The sequence below is a fragment of the Meriones unguiculatus genome, chromosome 4, assembly GCF_030254825.1.
Source record: "Meriones unguiculatus strain TT.TT164.6M chromosome 4, Bangor_MerUng_6.1, whole genome shotgun sequence".
Taxonomy (NCBI): domain Eukaryota; kingdom Metazoa; phylum Chordata; class Mammalia; order Rodentia; family Muridae; genus Meriones; species Meriones unguiculatus.
The window spans coordinates 96,527,759-96,542,228 of record NC_083352.1 but is presented as its reverse complement, the minus strand read 5'-3'; the positions used below and the strand labels follow the sequence as shown (position 1 = coordinate 96,542,228).

At 53.8% G+C, this 14,470-nt stretch overlaps 1 protein-coding gene across 4 annotated transcripts in view; it reads left to right on the top strand.

Moving 5' to 3' along the window:
- The window catches only part of Fam222a (family with sequence similarity 222 member A), a 43,913-nt gene that overhangs the window by 14,387 nt on the left and 15,056 nt on the right, over nucleotides 1-14,470 (top strand). For 3 of the 4 annotated variants that reach the window (XM_021634770.2, XM_021634769.2, XM_060382576.1), the window contains one exon: nucleotides 11,025-11,152. In XM_021634770.2, the coding sequence (XP_021490445.1) occupies nucleotides 11,071-11,152 (82 nt within the window). In that variant the 5' untranslated portion in view covers nucleotides 11,025-11,070. Of the gene's footprint in view, nucleotides 1-11,024; nucleotides 11,153-11,332; nucleotides 11,356-14,470 lie in introns of those variants that run through there. The other variant, XM_060382578.1, reaches the window with a different exon arrangement.

Below are 14,470 nucleotides of genomic sequence, written 5' to 3'. Positions count from 1 at the left end.
GGAAAGGACCATTGAGGTTTGAGGCTTGAAGGCTCAGCTGTCCCAGTGTTCAGCAGGAACTTGCTAAGCCTCTGCTGTCTGCATGCCTGGCTAGAGCCCCCACTGCTGGGCCCATGGCATCACTGCTGGGCACCCCTGTGGAAGCCAAACTGCCTCACAGAACGCTTGGGGTGGGGTGGGGGTCTCAGTAAGGTGACACTCTGTACAAGGAAACTGAGAACATGGGTCAGGAAGCCCACACCGGCTTCAGGGGAGAGACTGGTCCCAAAGGCTGCAGTAGAGTTGCAAATGGTGGCAGAATGCCTATTCCTCCTTGGGTTCTGAGGAGACACACAGGGGCTGGATTATAAACCGCTCTCCACCCCCATTGTACAAGTGGCATTCTCCTCTCAGTTTTTGGAACGACAAGCCTGATGAATGCCAGAAGCATCCACCATCTCCATGCCCTAACCTAAGCACTTGGTGCTATGGAGGGAGGGTCTGCCCAGGAATAGGATGTTTGAGAAGGGACCACCAAACCCCTGGCAGCAGTGGCCCATTTGGGCAGGTGGGTACAGTGGAGCTTGTGTGCACACGACTGTGTCCAGGGCCTGGCCCTAGGAACACGGCTGTGCTCAGCCTGTCCTGAGTTCACTGGCCCACATACCGTAGCCCAGGCTCTGGGGAGCCACCTGCCCCCCAAGCAGCCTGTTGTCTGGCATGTGCAGGCGCCGGGTGGCCCTTGTTCTGCACACATCTGATCCCGTCTTTTCCACATCAGATCATTTGTAACCGTCACTAGGCAGTCGGCCCATTGCTGATTCAATCTTGGCTTTGTGCTGTCACAGCCATTTTTCCATGCAGACTGATTTTGAAAGGAGGCCCATCCTCGGGTTCCACTTTTCAGCAGTTGGGGGAGGGGTGCGTGTATGTGTTCACATGTATCCATGTGCACACTCGTCCCCCACATGCATCCGTGTGCACACATGTGCAACACCTTAGGCCTTTGCCTCTCGTTGATCAGTAGAATTTGAAGTGATGTAGGCAACAGAGGGGCCCCAGGCCCGTTCCCCCCATACTCTCATTCTCTTTCTCTCCTCTGTCCTCTTAGATACCTACTGTGTGCTCCCGTGCACACACGGTGGGGCCTATGCTCTGGTAGCACAGATAGAACCTTAGCTATGAAGCAAGAGTTTGCAAGAGTGCCACAGGGCAGAGTGAGGAGGGGTGGATGGGGTTGTGGCCGTGCTGAGGGTGGTTAGGAGGGCTTCCTGGAAGAGGAGACATTGGAAGTGAGGTAGAATAAAAGGGGTTGGGTTGTCTAGGGACTGCCACTTATGGAATGTGGTGTCAGGGACGGGCTGGAGACAGAGGAGCCAGCTGGCTACCGAGTTCAAACTGGGATTTCCAGTTGGGTGAACCTTGTACTCTAGATAGTGCAGGAAAGGACCTTGCCTTGTCAGTGCCTAAAACGTAAGGTCTTCCTGTGGACCTGTTGGATGAAGCAAGGTGCATTGCTAAATTTAATCCCTCTTGGCTATAGAGAATTTATGCTTACAAATGGAGTTTGCATCGCGGCCTAGTTCTGTTGGACAGCGCTGTGCCGAGAGAGAAAACTGGAAATGTGAAAGCCCTGTCTAGACGATCAGAAAGAAAGCCAATGTGGCCAGGCAGTTAACAAGGGAATGGGGCAGTGTAGGCTGTCCTGAGAAAGGTGTTAGAAATGCCTCGAAGGGTGGAGGATGCAGGTGAAAAGCCTGCCCTGGAGCCTCAGGGAGGAGGAGAGCAGCACGGAGTCTTCCAGGCCTCAGCTCTCACAGGGCCAGCTCTGCTGTAGAAGAGTTGCTGCTGGGACCTGCTGGCACATGCGCCAGCTCCTGAGTGCTGAGCACTTCCTCTGCTTCTTGGCGTCCGAGCTTCTGGTCCTCAGTCCCCCATTCAGCCCTTTCCTCACCAGCTGCCACCTGTCCTGTGAGTGATTTACCCTGAGCCCAGCCTCCAGTCTCACAATGGCCAGAGACTGAAATCCCTTTACAAACATTCTGAAAACTAACAAAAACACAAGCGAGCCTGTCTGCAGTAGAAACGCTAAGCTCCAGAAAGCACAAAAAAGAAAAACACACCAAGGAAAACAGCCTCACAGCTGAGATGAAATTCAAACCCAAGTGCCCCAGCCCTTGTGCTGAGCTCTCTGGAAACTATGGTGCCCTGTGACTGGGTGACATGTATGCGGGCTCTTCAAGAATCAGGGGTGTCAGACACCCTGGGTCACAGCAGAGATTGAAAGCTGGGACAAGCCCATGTGTGTGGCTCTCTGAGGCTCATAAGCTCCCATATTCATGCTGCCAGCCAAGCAGCAGTGCTGCCAAGGCCAGTGTCTGTACCCGAGCCAGGTCCTGAAGATCCCAGCCACAGACAGACCTGGTGATCTTGACTTTAGACTACAGGTCTAAGACCTAAGGTCTAAGGTGAAAACCAACCCTTACCAGCCACTTGCCTTCTCCTCTAGCTCCATTCATCTCTTTGTCTTTCAAACATTTTAGGACCATTCCTGCTTGCCTGCCAGCCTGTGTCCCCTCAGCTCTATAAATCCCAAGGTCCCGTGGCTGAGGTCCACTCATCAAAGGAACTTTTCTGTTTTCTCCATCACCCAAATACTTAGAGTCCTCCCACACTGCTTCCTTGGGCGCAAAGCCGTTGGCATTGTCCCGGTGGTAGAGTGGATTAAACGAGGTGATGTCCGTGACATGCAGAGCCCTTGGGGAACACACACACAGCGACCCCTGGCTCTTTCTATCGCCCCTTCTCCACTGCCTGGCTTAAAGCTAAACTCTGGGTGCAAGGGGCTTGGGGCACTCTCCCACTTTATTTTATTTTTTTAAATGTATTATTATTTTTACAGTATTCTGCCTTCCTGTACACCTGCAGGCCAGAAGAGAGCACCAGATCTCATTATAGATGCTTGTGAGACACCATGTGGTTGCTGGGAATTGAACTTTGGAAGAACAGCCAGTGCTGTCAACCTCTGAGCCATCTCTCCAGCCCGTTCTCCCACTCTGTATGGCTTCAACTTTGCATGCAGCGTTGCCTTTTCAGAGACCCCTCACACCCAGGGTCATCTGGTTCCACTTTCCTTTGGACTCCTCTAGAAATAAATGTACAGCCTCCCTCCAAAAATACCGGGCCAGGTCCTTTCCTCCAGGCCCTGTCCTCACTCGGTGCCATAACACTGATAGTTCATACTATCCCCTGCTTCTCCCAGCCATTGCTGGAATGTAATGGGGAGGACCCCACACCGCCCACCTTGGGATCTGGCACTGCAGAAGAGACTGCTTCGGGAGATCAGAACTGGGGATTGGGTCTGCAAGCCCCCTTAGCTAGGACTTGGCCCCTCAACACTAGCCTCCTGCCTCTGACTGGAAGAGGTCCCCCGACACATGGCTCTGGGAGAAGGTCAGTTGTGTAGTTACTGCTGCTCTGTCACTCTAATGGGGGTGCTCTCAACCCGTACCTTCCGGTCTCTCCCTGTACTGACTTTATGCTTCTTGTCCATTTGAGGCAGACCTCCTGAGGTTAGGGCCCGGCTGACTCCAGCCGCACTCCACCCGCATCGAGGTGTGTTCATGAGCCAGAGGGTGACAGCGGTGGCACACACCTTTAATTTCAGCACGTGGGAGGCGGAGGCAGGCAGCTATTTGTGAGATCAAGGCCAGCCTGGTCTACAGAGTGAATGTCAGGACAGCCAAGGCTACACAGAGAAAACCCTGTCTTGAAAAAAAAATTGTCTTCATTATGTGTGCTTGCAGTGGGTATATGCATGTGTGCAGAGGCCAGGAAACAACTTTGGGGGGAGTCTTTCTTGCCTCCTGCCTTGGTGAGGTGGGGTGGCCCTTGTTTTTGCTGCACGCTCCGAGCTGTGAGAGCCTAGAAACTTCCAAGACGTTCCTTGAGCCTCCACCCTCCGGCTCACCCAGAGAGTGCTGGGTTACAGATAACTGCCACCACAAACAGCTTTTTTCCCCCCTGTGGGTTTCCAGGATCAAATTTGGATTGTCAGACATGGCAAGTGCCTTTACCATCTGAGTAATTTTTTTGCCAGCCTGCGGAAAGGAGTTTGACGAAGAAAGTAAGGTTCAAATCAAGTTCAGACATTAAACTGGGACCTAGTTAAGGGACAGAGCCCAAGCCCCTGGCCTCATAGCCCAGGACTCCGTGCTGTCACCTCGTGAGATTGTTGGGTGGCCTCCCACTTGGCACCCCCCAGGCTGGGTAGGATGGCCCTATCACGGTGACCACCTGTTCTGCGTTATCATCGCTCTGATCTTCCTACCTGCTCAGGTCTGTGACAGCACAGGACCCAGTGCACAACAGGGGCTTGATATGTTGTCCCTAGAAGTTGGCATGCTTGGGAGAAAGGCAGGCACAGCTGGCTTCCATGGCCACTGGCATCACTGTCCTCCCAGACTTGGCTCCACCCCATTTCTTGGGCCCTTGCTCGGGAACTGGCCGTGGTGCTGAAGGGCTTGGGCCCAGCTCTTACCTGCAGCCCCCCTGCCCTGCCTCACGGTGAGACCCTAAGACCCACCTCCTGTCCATCCGTCTCTCTGCAGATGTTTCCCTGGGGACCTACTGTGTTCAGGCACTGGTGACCCATGTGGGAAGGCTTGGATCTACGTTAATAGCCACCTGTCACGCTGTGTGTCACACAGGAGCTGAAGCAGAGGCCGTGGAGGCATCCTGCGTACTGGCTGGCTCCTCAGGGCTTGCTCAGCCCCTTTGGTTATACATCCCAGGCCCACCAGCCCAGGGGTGGCATCGCCCATGCTGGGCCAGGCCCTCCCACCTCAACCAGTGATTAAGAAAGTGCACTACCGACTTTGCCTACAGCCAGATCTTACAGAGACGTTTTCCCAGTTGAGGCTCCTCCTTCCCAGGTGATCTAGCTTGTGTCAAGGTGACATAAAACCAGCCATCACAGAAGCACTCTGCCTGCATCCAGAATCCGGGATTTCCGCGTCCGTTCTTGTTTTCCCCTTTGTCCTGGAATTACCAGTGTCTCCGGCTCCAGTGCCCTTCCCAGACAAGAATTTAGAAGTAGCAGGAACGGACTGACTGGAGAGGTGTTGGGTCAGACAGGAGAGCAGATGGGCATCCTAGGGGCCTGTGGCCTGTGGGGTGGGGCAGTAATCCTGGCAGGGGAGGAGGCTCCTGTGGAAGGGGCAGTGCTCCCCACCCCCCACCCTTAAGAGAGTGAAAATCCCTTTCTTGTGCCAGCCCAACTGGCAGCGGGAAATAATCACTTTTCACAGGCCTTATCCACAGCCCAGCCCTGGGCCTGTTTAATCAGCAGTGCCCCCCGTGACTAGAAGATTCCCCGGCTAGAGAGATCGAGAGAGGGGTTAAAGAAAATTACCCTGGCCTCCTCCATGCTAATGTAATCTCTAACCAGATCTGCCCAGCCGCAGCTCAAATTGCTTTTTAGATTAACATTTAATTATTAACAGGGTCCCCTGGAAGGCCTTGGGCTCTGGGAACCGGGGTGGGGGAGGGAACAGGGAGAAGGAGATGGGGTGGGGTTCTGCTCTGCCTGCCTAGAAGAGAGAGGGATGGGCAGAGAGACGGAGAACTAGGCAGGAGAGATCCAGGGGGCAGGCAGGGAGAGACCAGGAGGAGAGGGAGGGGTCCCCGTGAGGTTGCTGTGCAGCTTGTGGTCCCTGGGCATTTCTCTGCAGTGGGCTGGCGTTTCCTGAGGTTTGTGCAGGCGACTGCAGAGCCTCACAGCCAGGCTGTGACCCCAGTGGTCCCAATGTGGTGCTTCTCCTTCCTCAGTTAGGCCTTCCCGCACTCTTCCCTTTTTGAGGCACATGTGTGTGGCATGCCTCACTGGTAGCCAGGGGTTGGAGTGGAGTGAACTACTGGGTTTCCCCCAGTCTTATCTCCACTCTGGGCTCTGACTTCAGGGATAGGCACCTCATCTTTTTCACATGAGCACAGGCCAAGGACCCTGCCCTGGGTTCCCCACCGAGCTGATGCTATGGCCGGTCCTGAGAAATCAAAGGGTGACTGACATGCTCCCAGTGTCCAGCCTGGTTAACTCCTCACCAAGGGTTAGCCAGGGAAACAGACGCAGGGAGGCCGGTAGTGACACCCTCAGAGTTGCTCCAGACCCCAGTGCCTACCTCTGGCCTGGCTGCCTCCGCTCCCTGTGACTTTCTTCTCTGAACCTCTCACCCTGTTAGGCCTGGCGTGTTCTTCCTCTACAGACCGCAGCCTGTGTTTGTTTGGCCTTGAGCAGAGCTGTGGAGATCTGCTCAGGCAGTTCTAGATAAAGGCAAAAATGGAGGCTGAAAGCGGCAGAGGCTGTGGCCTCTTCATGGCCTTCCCCGGAGGTCAACCGTGTCCCCACAGCCTATCCCCTCAGGGCAGGTGGGCATGTTTTCCCTACTGAGGCAGAGGTGGCTGGGGTGATCTATTTTCAGCTTACGCTGGATTTAGCCAGGGAGTGCGGTTCTCAGTGGTGCCCTGGGGCTTTGTGGCAGGTCATGCTTACCCATTTCCACACTCCCATATGTGGCAGAGGGTTGCCCCCCCTCAAGGTGTTCCCACATGTTACTGCCCAAGTGAAGGAGTGAATTGGGGGAGGACAGGGTTTCATCTGCTGCACGGCACACATGCTGTGTTCTGTTGAATGGCTGTGGAATGTGTGGGTGGCCTCCAGGGAGCTGCTCTCCTCTTCCTGGGCCTCTGCTCTCAGCCCCTCCCAGGCTGGAATCCAAGTGGACTGTGGGCACTGAGGAGAACCAGGGCCCTGCAGCTTCTCCTTGAGGGAGGCATGACTGAGCCAGGGGGCTTCTGCCCACTGTGATGGGATTGCCTGCAGTTCAGCGTCTGACACCCTTGGCTCTGCAAGTTAAAAATCTGTCTGATCTTGTGCGGATTGCCTCCAATCACACACACACACACACGCACACACTGTGGCAGTTTCCTACCATGTAAAAGGAAGCTAAAACCAGACTGTAGCCAAGGCTGCCATGCCACATTTTGGTTAGGGACAGGATGCACTCAGGCCTGGGTAGAGAGCTTTTGCATAGTCAAAATGGAAACACTAACTGCCGCCACCCTCAGTACCAGCACCTTGCTATCTCCAAGCTCTCCCTCCCACTCTCTTGGGTCTCCCTGTCGCCCCCTGCAACCAGACATAGAGGGAGGAATGACAGAAGGTAGCAAGGCCAACCCCCACCCCACCCCCATGACTCCTCTTTGAATAAAATAAAGGCAGCCGAGACAGCGGCTCCTCATTGTTCGAAGCAGACTCAATTCTCCTCAGCTCAGGAAGTTTCTCTCCTCCCTCCGCTGTCACAGTTCCTTATCTGCAGTCCGGCTATGAAAGGGCATTTCGACAGCTGGGGTGTTATCTGTCGGAGGGGCCCTTTTCCTTGGGTGTCTCCCAGATAAGACGTCTTATCTTATCCCACGTCAGGGATGGTGCCAAGGCACTCTAATCATTGAGGCTTTCGACATTTTCCCTCCCACCCCCAGCCCCCTTTATTATTAAAGTCACAAAAGGCCTTGAGCTTATAAACAGTCCGATTTGCAGACAGTGCAGCTCTCCAGATGGTCCCTGGCTGGGCCAGACCATGATGATCCTGTGCTGGGGGGTTGAGGGGCCCCGCCATCTCCAGATGGGGTAGGGCCGGGCAAGGAGGCAGGCCAGAAACCACAGGAAAGGCATGAGTTTGTTAGTGCACAGGACAGACCTATCCCTGCCTTGCTGTGTGACCTTGATGTCTCTGGGCTCTTCATGCATCTCCTCTCCCAATAACCAATTCATCTGATGCAGTCATTCACTGGATAACTTATTTTTATTTTACTTTTATTTGTACGTCTGTGTGAGTGCATGCCATGTGTGTACCTGTGCCCTTAAAGGCCAGAAGGGATTGTGATACCCCCTGGAACTGTGGTTACATGGGTGCTGGGAACCAAACTTGGGTCACTCTTAACTGCTGAGCCGTCTCCCAACATCTACCTATTAAATGGTTTTTCCTGGGTAGACACTGGGAAGATGGAACCAATAAGACATGGGCCTTACCACTTAGAAACTCACGGTGTAGCAGAGACAGACAGACATGAAGTTGCCAATTACAGCTTGTTGTATTTGGGGGCTGTGGCAAGGGATACCCTGAGGAGGGGCCAGCTGAGCCCTCTGAAACAGCCCTGAACTAACGTGGGCAGCTGCTGTGATCTGGAGGCATGAGGCAGTTAGCCAGAAGGAGGACCTTGAGGGAGCCTTCAGAGACTGGGTGGCTCAGGGGAGAGCTGGGCCAGGCGGAGATGGTTAGTTATGTTGGAAGACATTTAAAGGCCAAAGTGTTGGGGTGTATGGAAACTTGGGGTGGGTATCACACGCCCCATAATGGTTGGCTGGCCCCTGGCTCATCTGAGACCTCCCCTGGTGGTTGCCACAGCAGGACACAGGGTTGGGGGAGAATGATCAGTGATCTGGGGGACTTGTGAAAGCAGATGAGAAGCACCATCACCCTCCTCCAAGTGAAGCTATGTCATTATGGGTCAGCCAGCCTGTGTCCTCTAGAGGTGAAAAGCAGCGAGGCCTACCCTGAGAAGCTAGGACACCATCCATCCCTTCCAGAACTAGATGCCACACTGGCCTGGTGGTCCTGTGGCTCCTAGACTGCCTGGACATTCCAGCTCTGGAGCCTGGAGGCCCTGGGAGGCAGCTGGGGTAAGAGGAGGCATCCGAGCGGGCACATTGCCCTCATTCAGCAGCCACGGCCCATCCTGCCCTGTTTTAGCTACAAGTGTGCTGGGATGGGTGCCCCCACCCCAGGACCCCTCATCCTGGAGCGGGGCTAGGGCTCTGGTAAAGGTTAGGTCAGCCACTAGGAACTATATGTTATGGCTTTTACAAGTCAGAGGGTACTACCCAGCTATGAAGGGACTGGGGGAAATGCCAGGCTGACTTCTGACCTCCTAGCCAAGGGCCGCCTGGCTTGTGGAAGCCAGACAGCTCTGGGGGCCCCAGGTTCTGCCCCTTCAGTTCAGCATCACCTGCGAAGAGAAGGGTGGGTAAGCTTCATGCATCAGGATGGCAGGCAACATGCTGTCACGGGAGAGAAGTAGGCAGGGTCAAGGCAGGGGCAGCCAGCCTTGTTTGCACAGGTCCTGGGTCCCTGTGGGACTGTCATTTCATTTCATGTCAGTGTACATTTCAGGGACCCCACCCATGTGATGGAGTGTGACACAAGGTATAGATTGCATGTGCACCTGCAGAGTATGAGGAAATCCAGCATACTCGGTCTTGGTGGGGTGGACATTGGCCTCAAAGCTGTGGCATGTGGTGGCGGTGATGGCCCCAGCAGGCCTATTTGTGCCACATGCTCCCGTCCCAGGTCCCTGAAGAGCCTGGCTGCTTTCTGTAGTCAAGGACTTCCATCCCCGCAAAAAGCCCCACTTCACTCCCTTGCTAAGCTATGTCGTTTGTGCCTGATTGTAATGGCATATTTTAAAATTACCAGAAATCAAAGCGGGGAAGTGGATATCGCTGCTTTTATTGCCTCACTGTGTTAAGGCTGGCAACTGGGGGAGGGGAGGAGCGTCCACCTCCCCCCCCACATCTATCCATCCCCCACTTCCTTTTTCTTTCTTTCTTCTTCTTCTTCTTCTTTTTTTTTTAGACAGTAATAGGAGAAAATTGGTTTTGAAACTGAATAAAAGTCCCTTTCAGAGGAAATCTTTACTCTCGGGTACCTTTGCTGAAAGTAAAATAGAGCATAATGAAAGGTGGTTACGTGATTGTCTTTCATTTACCGAGAGGCCAGGACAGACGGGAGGCTGCCACTGTCTCAGGGAATACAAGATTGGAATAATTGCGCGGTAACAAGGAGCTTGTTGTGAAATTAGTATCTTAAGAAAGTGGTGAAAAAAGGCTTTTCCTCATGAATACTTCATTATTAGAAGCGGCAGAATTTCGGGCTTCAGACACCTGTTTAGTATTAAATACCTTCCCTCCCTTTCCCTTAAACACCCCCTCCACTTCCTCCCAACCAGCTCAGGATGGAGGCAACCCAGGCTGCCTGCCAGGGATGGGGTGGTGACGGGTAGGATAATGGGACCTCAGTATCCAGGCTGAGCCCTTCTCTGTGGCAGGCAGAGAGGAAGGGAGGCCTGACTGAGACTCCCATATCTCCCATGGTGGCCTCCAAGGCTGGCTTGTCCCAATCCCAGCACACACTGCGCCACACCCTTAGGTAGGTGGGCCTTGTGGGGACACGTGGGCTTCCTGTGTCCCCTCCCTCCAGGGTCCGGCGTAGGTAGATGAATACAGCATGGCCTTTGAGGGGCCCATCTGTGGCTGCTGTGGGTGACTCTGGCCCGGCCTTTTCTACTTGGGATGAGGTCAGTCAGGGGAGAGCTCCCCAGGCCACCATCCTGACATCTGTTCTCCAGGGGTACTGTGAGAACACCCCAGATAGGTGCCAGACCAGCTCTTATCTAAACAGGGACCCTGCACCCACTAGCTCTACCTGGCTACTCCTGAATGGACCCCAAAGATGACCAGTTGGGTGTCATCCCCCACTCCAGCTTGGAGCTGCTTTGTCACAGGATAATGACAGAGCTGGGGTCCACCACCAGCCAAAGGACAACTTCAGTTAGGCCCTAGAAGGGTGAGAATCTGACATATTTGGGGGTGACCCACATACTGAGCTAGCCAAGGACACATGTGGCCATGTTGTGGTCAAGGGCCACCCCCTGAGACCTGATCCCTTCCTGTATGCCTTTGGGGCACCTCTGGAACCCTCAGTTTGTTCCATCTGAGGGAGATGGAACGCCTGTTCTGAGCTTCTGGCCAGAAGCCAGGCACAGTGGCCTCTGATCCCAGCACCTGGGGGATTAGACGGTAGGCCAGCCTCGACTACAAAGAGACATGTCTCAAAAACAACCAACCGGAGGTTCCTTGGGACGCTGGGGAGGACGGGAGGTTCTCAGAGCAGCCCTCAGTAACCTGCACCTCATTTCTCTTTACACAGGGATCCTGCTGCAGCACGTGGCCCACTCGGGGCTCCCAGCTCAGCCATGCTGGCCTGTCTGCAGAGGGCACAGAACCCACCCGGCCAGCACCTGGCCTGTCCAAGCAAGAGCCTGGAGCTGCGCAAATGTGAGTGAGGCCCGTCCAGAGCCTCCTGCTCCCTGCTTCCTCCTTGTGCTCTCTGGGTCCAGAGACTTGCTTTCTGTCCTTTGGGCTTCCGTCCGGCGGGTTGAGGCCCCAGTGTGACCCCTGCATGGAGTATTCATGCCCCAGCGAGCAAGCTCACCACATGCCTCCAAACCAGAGTTCTACAGCGGGGCATGACTGCACCTGTAAGCCCAGCCCTCGGGAGGGAAGCAGGCCGACCCTGAGCTTGAGGCCGGCCTGGTCATAAAGAAGGGAGGGGCACGGCTGTTCCATCCGTGTGGCTGCTGGAAGCACGCTGCAGCTGCTGCCCTGCGGCCTAGCTGTTGACACTGTGGCCCCTTCTGCAGCTATTTATTTATCTTGAAGGCAGCATTCTTGTCCAACATTCCTAAGGAAGGAAGGAGTGGAGAGACCAAAGGCCCCCCTCCAGGCAGCACTGTCCATTTCCTGTGTTCCCTCCAGATGGCTTATGTGCTCCAGCAAATGTGTGCACACACATCTGACATGGTCCAGCACTCCCGTGACCACACGTCCTCAGGGCGGCTGCCAGTGAGCTGCCTCTGCTCTTGTCCCTTTCTCCGGCTCGGGGTGGCCCTAATTTATTTGGCCAACCCTCTCTTTAAACCCTCCACAACTTGTTGATTCCGTAAGCAATGTAGCCATAAACGCTGCGTTGTCACCAGGTGTGAACAGAGCGTGGGGAAAGCTCTGGACGAGGAAATACGGGGTCAGGGTGTTAGACACTCTGTGCTGTTGTGGGTGTGGTCTGACGGCTTTAGCCGGTACATGCCAGGGACAGAGTGCAGCCAGCCGCATGTAAAGGACACCCTTCCCCACATCCTCAGGCCCAGCAGACCAGGCTTTGACACCTGTGCGGCGGCCACAGGTTCACTGTGTAGTTTCCGTTTTAAATGGCGCTAGCTCAGTGTCTTGTGTCATAGCATTTGACTTTGAACATTCTGTGCATTTCTTGGTCCGTTTTTTGATGGGGCGGCAGTTCCTGTCCATCTGTGTTGAGCTGTGGAAGCTGCTTGTATGCAACACTCCGACCTCCTGTCTCCTTGGACCTGTCTTCTGGCTTAGATCTACCTCAGTTCATCAGTCCTTCCTTGTGGGGCTGGTGGGGTTTAAGTCGTACTTAGACCTTTCTCTCTCCCGTATTGAAGATATTTGCCTAACACCTGGGAGGCAGTTGCAGGCAGATCTCTGTGAGTTTGAGGCCATTTTGGTCTGCATAGTGAGTTCTAGGACATCCAGGGCTATGCAAAGAAACCCTTTCTCATTTGTTCTGTAATTTACTGGTTGTAAAGTGTGAGGTTGAAATCTAACTGTGTTCAAGAATCAGCCTGATGCTGTTCTTTTTTTTTTCATTTGTGTTTGGTTACCCTGGGGATTGAACCCAGGTTCTCAATCAAGCTCTTACCACTGAGCTAGCTAGCTAGGTCCACCATGTTCTCATTCATATTTATCATCCACCACCACCACCACCTTTTTTTTTTTTTTTTTTTTTTTTTTGGCAAGGCCTTGTATAGCCCAGGCTAGTCTTGAACTTCCTGTGTAGCCAAAGATGACTCCAGCCTCCTGCTCCCCCTTCCCCAGTGCTTGGGATACAGTCACACTGGGGATTAGAAACTTGGGTGAATTTATTGAGCTGTACTTGGCCCTTTTCAGCCAGCAGTGATCTCTGGGGACACTCCAGTGAGGCCGCATCAGCAGGGGTGTCACAGCCTCCTGGTAGCAGCAGAAACCCCCCCTACAACAGCGACATCTGCCGCCTCCCTCCCCCGCTTCTGCATAGAGAAGTTCAACCCTGGACTGGCATGACTGACTCATTCACACCATGTGTATCTTGTTGTGGTTGTTTTCCTGTAGTTAGATCGATTTTGTGTGTGAGTGCGTACCACACAGGTCACCAGACACATGGTAGAGGTCAGGGGACAGTTTGCAGCGATCAGTTATCCCCTCCACGATATGGGCACCGGAAACCAAACTCACATCCTTTACCTGCTGAGCTGTTTTGCTGGCCCATCGCGGCTGGTTCTCCAAGATCGGCCATACTGCTTGGTGGATTATTCGCGCTGCTGTTCAATGGAGCTTCTTGTTCCTTGTCAGTAACCCACCCCATTTCCATGGAAACCTTGTATATTTACCCTCTGGCCTGAGGAACCACTTACTGAGCTGTTGGTTCATAGTGGGGCTGCCTACCTTGACAGATCCTGGAAGAAGCCAAGTTTTGTAACGCCGTCTCCCCTCCCCCACGCCCCTCCCAAAGCGAGACCTGTCCTTGAGTGCAGGCTTCCTCCTGTGTCCCCTGGGAATGTTCTAAGTAGCTGCATTTAGCTCCCACACATTTGGGGCCCAGTTTGTTTCTGGAGAGGGTGTTTTGATGCACTGCTTCTCCCATGGTGGAGGCTGTTCCTGTGAATGATGCTGACTCCTGTCGCCTTCCTTCCTGCATTCCTTTGTTGCTGTTAGGGCTTTCCAGTTCAGTCTCTCCGCTTACACAGTAATCAGTGGGAAATGATAGTTGATTTAACACTTTCTAAGACAGATCCCATGCACGGTCCAGGCTGGCTTCAGGCATGCCAGGTAACTGAGCATCTTCAGCCTCTGCCTGCAGAGAGGGGACTGCATGTGCCCCACCATGCTGCTTTTCTGTTGTGTTGGGAGACAGGGTCTCACTGTGTAGCCCTGGCTGGCCTGACAATCAGGCTGGCTTCAAACTCACCAGCAGCGGCCTGCCTGTGCCTCCCAAGTGCTGGGATTACAGGTGTGCACCACCGTGGCCTGGCTTCTGTTTTTTCATTAGTTTGTTTTGTTGAGTAGACTGGCTGTCATCCCTGGAACACTGATGACAATGGCGGTGGCCAGCATTCCAAGAACAGTGTGCGGATTGCCCTGCCAAGGAGATGGCACCTGTGAGATGGGCATTTGGTCAGTCTCTTCCTTTCCCTATTAAGAGTTTTAAAATCAAGAATCGGGGTTGGAACTTTCCCAGACGGCTTTGCAGGTTACAGGCCCATGCTTTCTCTCCTTCGGTCCCTTAATACGAGTGATGATGTCACTGGACACCTTCCCGTTGAAGTATCCTTGCATTTCTGTTGGAACCCCACGTGGGTTGCGGGGACTCGCTCTCTATAGCATGCTTTCAGGATAGGATCTGTTATTTTCTTGCCTTAATGTAATTATACGACAGACAGTTCTTCAGCATCCTTTCAGACCGGTTCTTACAGTGTAGCCCAGGCTACCTCAGACCCCCTCCCTACTACCAGAACAATTTATTTGTTGTTGGCTGTTGCC